General features: G+C 37.1%; 1 protein-coding gene across 1 annotated transcript; it reads right to left on the bottom strand.

Annotated features, from left to right (window-relative positions):
* Positions 1 to 7,667: 7,667 nt before the first annotated feature.
* On the bottom strand, positions 7,668 to 8,672 carry LOC145672510 (uncharacterized). Its single transcript, XM_081741672.1, has one exon. It carries the CDS (start codon positions 8,670 to 8,672, stop codon positions 7,668 to 7,670), a length of 1,005 nt encoding a protein of 334 aa, XP_081597798.1.
* Between the last annotated feature and the right edge of the window lie 1,381 nt (positions 8,673 to 10,053).

Genomic DNA, 10,053 nt, shown 5'->3' with positions numbered 1-10,053 from the left:
AGATTTTAAAAGATTTTACAATATCAACATTCCTCCTGTTCATTCAAACATAACAATTTTCCTTTCATTATGACCTCAACTATTAAAAAAATAGTACGTATCCAATAATGTAAAATATTTTATAATATCTGCGTTCCTTTCTCTGTTGAATCAAGTGCTAACAGAACTTGCTTTCCACGTAACTTTTTGTTTCTATTTTTCCGTCGACTACTGTCTGTTCCAAATGACAAGTTAAAGGAGCACTTGAAATCGTTTCTGAAATAACATGTTTGATGCCCTACAAAGAAGCGATTATGAAGTTATTTTTATTTTTCGCTTTTATTTTCAACGCTGATTCTTCTTATTTCTCCTTTCTTTTTGTTTCATCCTTCCTTAATTTTTTTAAATTTCTGGTCTTGAAGGGGGGGTCCGGACCCCCCGGACCCACCCCTTGGCTACGTGCCTGATACAAGGCATGTATAACCAGAGTACATAACTTTCAGGGGTTATGGGGAAAGATCATTTTAATTCCTGTTCTACGACGTTGCGAATCGTAGGAGTAAGCATGTTTCCATCTTTCAACATATCCTTCTCTTTGTGCAAGTTTCAATGCGATACTCGTCGAGGAGTTGGATAGCATTCCTTGTTAGGCTGTTTTGGAATTGAGCTCTTCAATTGTTTTTCACTTCTTGAATAGTGTGAATTCTTTCTCGTGAATAAGGCATGTAAAGTTGAGTTATATATATACGTATATAATTACATAATTTTTTCCTGTAACATTGCCTGTGTGATTTCTCTGGTGTAGAGCTCTAGAGCCGCCACTGCTCTTAGGCCTTTGTATCCTCACGATCAAACTGCATTCCCACTTATCGGAGAGTATGTGACCATAACTTCATTATAGAAAGGCAGATTGGATTAAGAATCTGTGATAGAGTTGTTGGCGTTATGTAAATATTAAATGGAAGCTTGTCGAAGAAATTTAATTGGATTTGTATGCATTTCCAGGTTTGTACTGTCACGGAACAGAAATTTCTAGAATTGTTGTATTACATGATGGAAAAAGATTTCAAAGTGGAATTTTAGCGTAATATTAGTGGGAAAAAATTTGTACACGTTTCTCTTGAGTTAAATTGTTTTTAGAGATGGACATAACAGTACCATTTTTATATTACCAGCTTTCTCATCACCGGCCCTAACACTGGAAACTGGAAAACCGTTTTAACACCGGAAAAAGACGGAAGTAACTCGACGCTAAATTGAGGCTGTACGAAGAGTGGGGCAGCCGTTTCCACCTATTCCCTGTTCAGCGTAAGCTCTAAACTCCGATAAACAAAATATTTGTATCCTTCCACTTGTCACAAATACGATTGGCTAGTGATGTATCACTCCCACTCCCCACGGGGAGGAGCAAATTATACACGTGAATTTCGACAATACTGTCTCGTGTTGTCCAGATACTTCAGCAGCAGCAGAAAAGAAAGAAAAAAGTCGGAAGATTAAAAAATATATATTTGAATTTCACTGGTAAACAATTCTTGCTTAGTGAGTAAAAGTTTACCTTGTTGGTACTTCTACACAACACTCACAGAACCGGGATTCATGTCAGACGTTTTTCAGACTTAAAAGCAGAACACGCCTCCACAGTTGAATTGGCGCCATAGTTACTTCGCATGTTTAGTGTTTATTTCTATTGTTTTATTAACCACACGCCATTACAGTTTTATTAGATAACCCGTATTATATTATTGTCATTTATAATAATGTAGCAATTTTATATGGAGATTCATAGTAAAAGTAATAATCAAATCATATGGACTATTTTGCGGAGGAGTACAAGCGTCTGTAGCCAACAGCAAATCAGCGAGATTTAGTTTCACGTGGCTTTATTTATCGCCGTTTAGAGCTTAGGCCGAACAGGGTTTAATTCTTCAATCTTGTATCTTGTTTACGTGCTGAGTGGGGATGGGCGTTATCGTCATGAAGAAAAGACAAATCGCTTATGTCGAACTGTGTTTCCCTGAAGAATAATTCAGATTCGACATAAGCGACCTGGTCTTCTGTCAACTGTTGTTATTCTTCCGTTTTTTTTTTTTTTCGCTGTTAAAGTCTGCATTACAAGATGAATGATTCAAAACAGATAAAGAAGTGAAGCGGAATGTGAGGAGAGTGCTAAAAAAAAACAGGGCTCTGATTTTTTGCAAATAGTTTGAACAAATTGGTGCAACGGTGAAACAAATGCCTGAATCTCAATGAGGATTATGTGGAAAGGTGAGAAAGGACCCACCTACAGATGTATGTATAGTTTACAAATGCACCTTATTTTTTTATTTATTTATTTTTTTTACAGCTTAGGGAAACTTGTGTATTGAACGACCCACGTATAATGGGACAAAACCTCCAAACTTTAAATTTTTGACAATTTTTTTTAAGCAATAGAAGGGGATAAACTGGGTCACTGAAATTTACAGGAATATATATTCGAGTCCTAGAGAATATTCATCAAATGTTGCTTCTTCACAATTGAAGAGTTCGGGTGAAAACAATAACCCTCGTTTTAAAATCAAGTGAGTTCGTTACAGAAAAACAATGATAACACTCATGTAAGCTGAATTGCGGAAACAATTCAAGACATTAAAAAAAAAAAAAAAAAAAAGCATTACTGAATATGTTGTTTTAAACTTGAACCCTTTCGACAATTCAGCTCACATGAGTGTGTAATCTGGAAAGTTCGCTCTTTTCTTTAGTAAGAACCAAGTCTGGCACCAAATAATTTAAGTCACACTAATTGGAGAGACTTGGAGATTTATCTTCAACATTAGGTATAAAGGCATCATGTTCATTTTCCTCCGCACTTAAAGATGCCGAAGAAACACTTTATTGGTGGTTATGGAATAGGAATATCGTGCCCACGTGTCACATGTATTATGGCTGATAGAAGACTCGGATGCACAAGGTGTCTTTTGTTTTTCTTATTTAAACCAGACACTTCACATACACGAAAATAATAGTTATAAACATGAGGGGCAAACGTATGGCTTGAGGGAGAGAAAATCGAAGACGTCAAGACGTTCGTTCCCATATTTAGGAAGTCTTAATATCCTCGGATGGAAAAAGTGAAAAAGACGTAAGTTCAAGAATAGCGCAGGCTAAACAAGCATTCAATAGGAAGAGAGGACTGCTAACATCAAGAAATGTGTTATTGGACGTTCGAAAACGGTTTATTAAGACTCCGGCATGGAGCGCGGCGCTTTACGGATCAGAGACATGGACATGGAGAAAAGCTGAAATATCTAAGCTGGAAGCATTTGGAATGTAGTCTTGGTTCAGAATGCTACGCATATCATGGACCGAAAGGAAAAAGAATGAAGACGCACTTAGGGAAGCTAAGGGAGGATAACAGACATGAATATAATAGGAAAAACAAACAGCATGCTTAGCCATCATACTCGGCATTTTGATTGGATCACTGTATTGATAGAGGGAAAGGCAGAAGGAAAACCAGGAAGAGAAAGACCAACGATAGAATATCTAGATGCAGTTACGAAGAAGAAATCTGATCAAAGTATAAAACAGCTCTCCCAAGGAAGAGACAAGTTTTAAAATTTCCATGTTGCCTACTTACCTATGGTTGAAGTAAGAAAGAAGATCAACATGAATCCTTTGTTCAGTGGCGTATTTGGTGGGCTACCAGGTCTACCGGCGGTAGCCCTAGAATACTACAAAATAAAGTTATTTGATATAAACTAAATTATATTGATAATTTTAAACTTTAGTATCTTCTTTCAATGATACAAGACTCTGAGAACTGTATAAATTTAGAAAGATCCACTAAATTTTTGCACGCAGTCTGTCTCGCTAACTTAAAGGTCTTCGATAAGACAACGTAGCAGTAAGCACTCTCTAGTTACTACAGCAAGTATCGTGTCAGCGCATTCCCCTTAGCTCCACCTCCGCCCACACGTACAAACAGGCTGCCAGCTAACAGCAGTTGCTTCTAGAGAAATCGGTTTCTTGGGCGTGAGCGAAGAGTAAAGGGAAATTATACGAGTAATGACAATGCATTTTTGGGGTCTCTGTGAATTATCTCGGAAATCTTGATCTCTTTCCGTAGTGGTTTGCATCAACGCAACGAAAATTTTGAGTTTTATACTATTTTGTAATAGTTGGCATAATTATTTTAAATACTTGTTTTACTATTTGCGTTTTGTTGCCAAGGCTCTTACAGATTGAGGCTCCTTCGTTGGTTAATCGCCCATTTCAGAGTTCTTTATTATACGGACAGATTTGATTCACTCTGGTGAGTAGGGTTACCACATATCCAAAGCAAAATGCAGGAATACTATAACTCGACAAGTTTCAAACCAAGATGCGCAGAACGCTGCGGAGCACTTCGTATTCCGCCATCCTCCCCACTACTCTTCCATCCACTGGTCTGGCTTTGAAAGTTCCAGTGATACTAACTCAGCAAACTTATGTTACAACAAATATCACCTGCTAAAATGTTTAAAGTCCGAATCTTACTTTTTTTTAGTAGGTTAGCAACCTCATGGTAGAGGTTTGCACGAGCTCGGGCCTAGGGCCGGGCCCGGGCCATAAATTTTTAAATAAACAATCATATTTCTCGGGACCTTTTCGGGCATAATACAACGATATTTTCTGGAGAACTTTTAACGCACACCTAAATTTGTAACTTAAGACGCCCACACTTAAAATCACTGTGCAATTGAAAGAAAAGCTGTGTAATAGAGAAAAAAACTAAAGTAACAGAAATAAATATGCTTAGCTTGTCTGAGTGAAAATACTGCTTCTTACACTGAATTAAAAGAACAAGAGCATTGGGAACAATGTGTCTTGGTTTTTTCTTCAAGACAATGTCAGTTTATATTATATGAGAATTTATATAACTTTTTTTTTAATTCATAGTAAACTAAATGTACAGGATAACCTTTATTTCCTTGTTCTCTGAATCATGAAAGCTTTTTAACTGCAAAATTAAACATCTAATTGTTGCAAATAAAAAATACAATTTTGCCTTAATTGTTAAGTTTTTGTAATTCGGGCTCATTTGATTATCACATGGGGTCGGGCCAAAATGCTAAAACATATTTCTAACTCGGGTCGGGCCTCATATTATTAATTCACGGGCCGGGCCCGTGCAGACTACCTCATGGATACACTGTAAGCAGTGACGCTTTCCGACGGGGCGATCCCTTCACGCCTTCTGAAAGGAAAATTTCTCTTGTTGTTATTATTTTTTCATTGGTACGAACTGGCACAGTCAATATACAGCATTTACACTCAAATGTTGTAGAAAATCCTCAGACCATTCCGCTCCCTGCAGATTGCAACACTGCAAAACATCATCGTCGCGGAGAAGGGAGTGGGGAAATGTAGGATTAGGTGCGCAACAGCTAGGCTGCAGCGTTCTGTTTACAAACTTTTTTTACTTATACATGGAACAAATGAAGGTAGAAATATACGATCGTTTTTCTGTAATACTAATAAGATGTCTTGCTAGTGAAAAGAAAATCATATTTATCTACTTGATAAAAGGAAACTGTGTTGTAAGTTTTTTTCTTATTTTGAAGACTGTATAATAACATGGAAACCAAACTCCAGTGATAATAATAATAATAATAATAATAATAATAATAATAATAATAATAATAATAATAATAATAATAATAATGTACAGGTGCTATAAAGGTTAGTGGTAGCCCAGGCCAGCAAACCAGTATACGCTACTGCCTTTGATCCCGCCAAACCATCGAAATTCCGAATTCGTCTCCTTTAGCCTAACCGGCATAACCATGGGACGTAAAACTAAAAAAAATCATTTCATTTCATTTGAAATTCCGAATGGCATTGAGGGCAATAACCTGTGGTACCATTAACTCGGGTTTTCTACACACGTTTTACACACAATATGAGGTGCAAAATCGTTGTTCTGATCAAATAACTTCACATTAAAATATGAAAAGTACAAGCTTTTTATAAATGGCGTAATATCTCGCTTTTGACTTATTATTGTATAGTGCCCACATATATAAAAGAAAAAGTTTGGATTGTTCACACATTTTTGCCTGTGTATACCACTGCCACTTGCCATTTTTTAAAACAAAAATTCACTTATCTATCGACTTTAAGTGCCCGTTGTAACCGGGAAAATAAAATCACTTATCTCAGACATTTTCATACCTGCATTCTATTCACCCCATTCAAACCTTATGGTAAAAAACGAAGCGCAGTTAGCATAAACATGCGAGGGACTTGTAAAAAATCTGCACGTATTAACGCAACAATTGTTACTGTTTATTTATTTATTTTTACATAACACAATCGAACTTATATCACATAAAATTATCCGGCCGGAAAATCTTCGCAGGCCAGTGATTTACATTATAAATCAGGTTCCGCATCAGAAAACGCTACTAATTACCAATTGCTAACCGCAAGGAGCTATACAGATAGTAGCTAGTACTAGGAGTAATAGTGGTATTTTACCAGTTGTGCCGGATATGTTACCATCAGTACCAAAAATGATTCGAAGGAAAACGGATTTATTACTTAAATAACTCATCAATTCGTAGCAAATATCTTGGGATCAAGCAGATACAGTGATTAGTTATGGAAATACAATTCGGTTTCCCATATTGTTGATCTAGTGAATTACGTTCGTACACGTAGGATCTACATACTTAACATGACCTAAAGGACTGCGGATTTTTGAATCGTTGTAGACTGATATTAATGTTCCTCAAAACTTCATTCCTATATGATCAGTATGCAGCAGCATCCGGAATATTTACTACAAGTACCTCAAAAGTGATTAGTAGTAAAATACGAAACCACTACTAGTGGAGGGCACTCATCTATCACCAGCAACTGCAGCTAATGCATTACAGATTTGGAGAGTGAGAAAATATATTACAAGTATTAGGCTCTTGCATCCTTCTCTATACTGGATTCCACCTTTTCATCAGAGCACTTCGTGCCTCGAAGCCGCTCCTCTTCACCCACTCGCCAACTTGCTGCGTTGTCACTTCGTCATAAACGTAGACTTAGACAATTCGTGTAGCTACTCGTGCGAGGGAGAGAGAGCGATCTGGCTGAGGCTCTGCTGTGCATAGAGTGATCGAGTTCGATTCAACTGTAATTTATTGAGCGCAATGATTTGAGATCCACTTTATAGAAAACTGAAGGTACTTTTCTTATGAAATGCTATGTAATGTTCGATAAGAAATTTAATTCAGTGAAGCAAAATAAGACGCTATAAGGAGAATTAATTTTGGTTCTGGGGGCAAGAACGAACGAATAAATAAAGCACCTTTCTTGGGTACACCCGCATAAAAGCCAATTTATAATATGTAAAGTGTATATGGGAATCAGACACCGGTCAGAAAGAGAAGAGAAATAATAATAATAATAATAATAATAATAATAATAATAATAATAATAATAATAATAATAATAATAATAATAATAATAATAATAATAATAATAATAAATGTATCCATCCTAAATTCCCCTACTTTCATTAAATCTTGGGGACTGGCTACGGGCCTGGATGGTTCACAATTCATCATTTCTCTAATTTTGCTTTTCGAGAATCGAGAAATCCAAATGTACAAAACATCATTTCTACTAAATTAGAAAAAAAATGTACTTACAAATAGCAGCTATATTGGTCACTGTTCATCTATTGATTCGTCCTCTTCCAAGATATCCACACCGAGATCATCGCTGCACTCACTCACAATTTCTTCATCACTTTCATCATCACTTTCCAAATTAACCACTACACGGTCATGCAGTATTTCAGCAAGTCCGTCGGTCTCCCACATATAATCCTCAACCGTTTGTACGTGGTGTACAGCGTTTTTCCACTGCTCTGGCGTGATATTTTGTACAGCGTTTTTCATCAATTGTTCTGTATCAGCCAATTTAAATTTTGAGTTACGCGCCGCGATTTCACCCTTCACAGACGCCCATATCAATTCTATCGGATTTAACTCACAGTGATACGGCGGAGTCCGCAATACCTCATGTCCGGCACTTTGAGCTATCTCGTCAAGCTTATACGTCACGTGTCGAGTACGCTCACGATCCACTATTTCAAGAAGTTCACATTTATTCAGAGATGAATCCCAGGAAATACTTTTTTCGGTCAACCATTCTTGAATGTCTGCTTTTTTAGTTCTTTTTGTCGGCACTTTATCACTTTTCTCCGAGTGACTGGGGGCATTATCCATCACTATCACAGACTTAGGAGGAATATTAGGAAGTAACCTTTCTTTGAAATATTTTTCGTATACCCTGGAATCCATTTCCGAGTGATATTCTTGGTTCTTTTTATCTTTTTGGCCTCGAAAAATCAGTTCAGCGCCTGGAACAAAACCATCTTCTGATCCTGCATGAACCAGTATCACCCTTCCTCCCTTCCCAGAGGGAGCTTTCGCTCCCGTTGAAAGACCCTCTCGCCAAGCTTGCTCCGCAGATTTTATTTTCGTATCAACCCACCTTTTGTTTTTGGTGTGCCCCTGATTCGACCAAGTTTCATCCGTGTAAATTATTTTTTTACCCTCATGCCTTGCTTTTCTTATGGCTCTTAGGTACCTATGTCTCCAAGCAATAATGTCTTCCCTGTCGATTAAGAGCGAATTTCTTTTATTTCTTAAAAATTTAAAACCCATTTCTCGTAGTAGGCGGTACAAAGTGGATCGTGAAATGTTTGGGAGCTGAGGGTCATTCTGCACAATTTCCAACACATTTTGCACTGTTGGGAGTTCATTCTTTCTGAAAAATTCATGTACTTTCCGCCTTATAGTTTCCCGGGTAAAATTGTCGTAAATGTCAACACGTGTCATTCGCTTTTCACTTTTTCTGTCTTTGCGTGGGGTTTCTAATCTCCCGTTGTTCATTAAATGCTGCTTTCTTATATCATATACAGTGGATTTTGCAACGAGAGTGGCCGCAGAAGTTTTATTCACAGCTTCCCGCACAGAAGTTTTTCTTCCCCCTTACTGTTCTTGTGAGCGGAAATATGAATAAACATTAAGAATAATTTGTCGCTCTCCACTTTTAAGAATACGCTTTTTTTTCCCTCCAATCTTATAACATTCGGGTGACTGCACAGATGTTGATGGTTCCATTATTTACAATTAAATATTTACAAAAAAACAATACTATATACAGGAAGCATAAAAGGGGGATGAAACACAAACACGAACACGCACACACACACAGCAAATCTTGAGACGATACACAATTATATACACACACAATCACATGACAATAACTTAAACTCTGCAAATAGAACTTCCGCACTAAAAACAACAAATAATGTATATATACACAGTACAATTGATATATTTAAATAAATATTACTAAATATTTTCCACGGATATAAGCAAAGTAACGAGGCAATAGATCGCTTTCTCTAGAACAGTACAGTGGCTCTTCAGAGGTCGTTGACATTTGGCAACAAAGGTTGTCATCCTCTCATTGGGGGTGGATGAGTTGTAGTGTTGCTTACTCCTCTTCTTCAGATCCTCGTATCTATGCCCAATGAATCGAACTGTGGCAGCCCCAAATGAATAGAAGAAAATATACAATTCTACTGTTCTTAGTCATTTGGAATCGTATCATCAATTCCAATATTTGAAAACAACGCTAACCGTAAGTTTATTACTCTCATACCGCTAAATGAAATTCATATGGCAAATTTCTTTATAAAACAGCAATTCTCATAATAAGCATGCCATGAGCGAATACACTCAAAGGGAAAATTCGTTTGTTAGGTTTTTAAACGTCTTTACCCAACAGCGAGACTATATAGAGACTGGACTTACAGGATAAAGTGCAATCCCCGGGCCGGACTCGGGCCTACAAAGCATATCACTTCGGGCCCGGGCCGGGCCGTAAATTTTTAAATATACAATCATATTTCTCGGGCCTTTTGGGGCCTAACTTTGTAAATGTACTGTACAACGATATTTATTGGACGTTTGGACCATTCTTTCTTAAGAACTTTTAAAGCAGATCTGCAAAATTAAACTTCTAATTGCTGTAAAT

The sequence above is a fragment of the Thermobia domestica genome, chromosome 16 (assembly GCF_964235325.1).
Source record: "Thermobia domestica chromosome 16, izTheDome1.hap1.1, whole genome shotgun sequence".
Lineage (NCBI taxonomy): Eukaryota > Metazoa > Arthropoda > Insecta > Zygentoma > Lepismatidae > Thermobia > Thermobia domestica.
The sequence above is the reverse complement of the archived record's forward strand: the minus strand, read 5'-3'. Positions and strand labels throughout refer to the sequence as shown.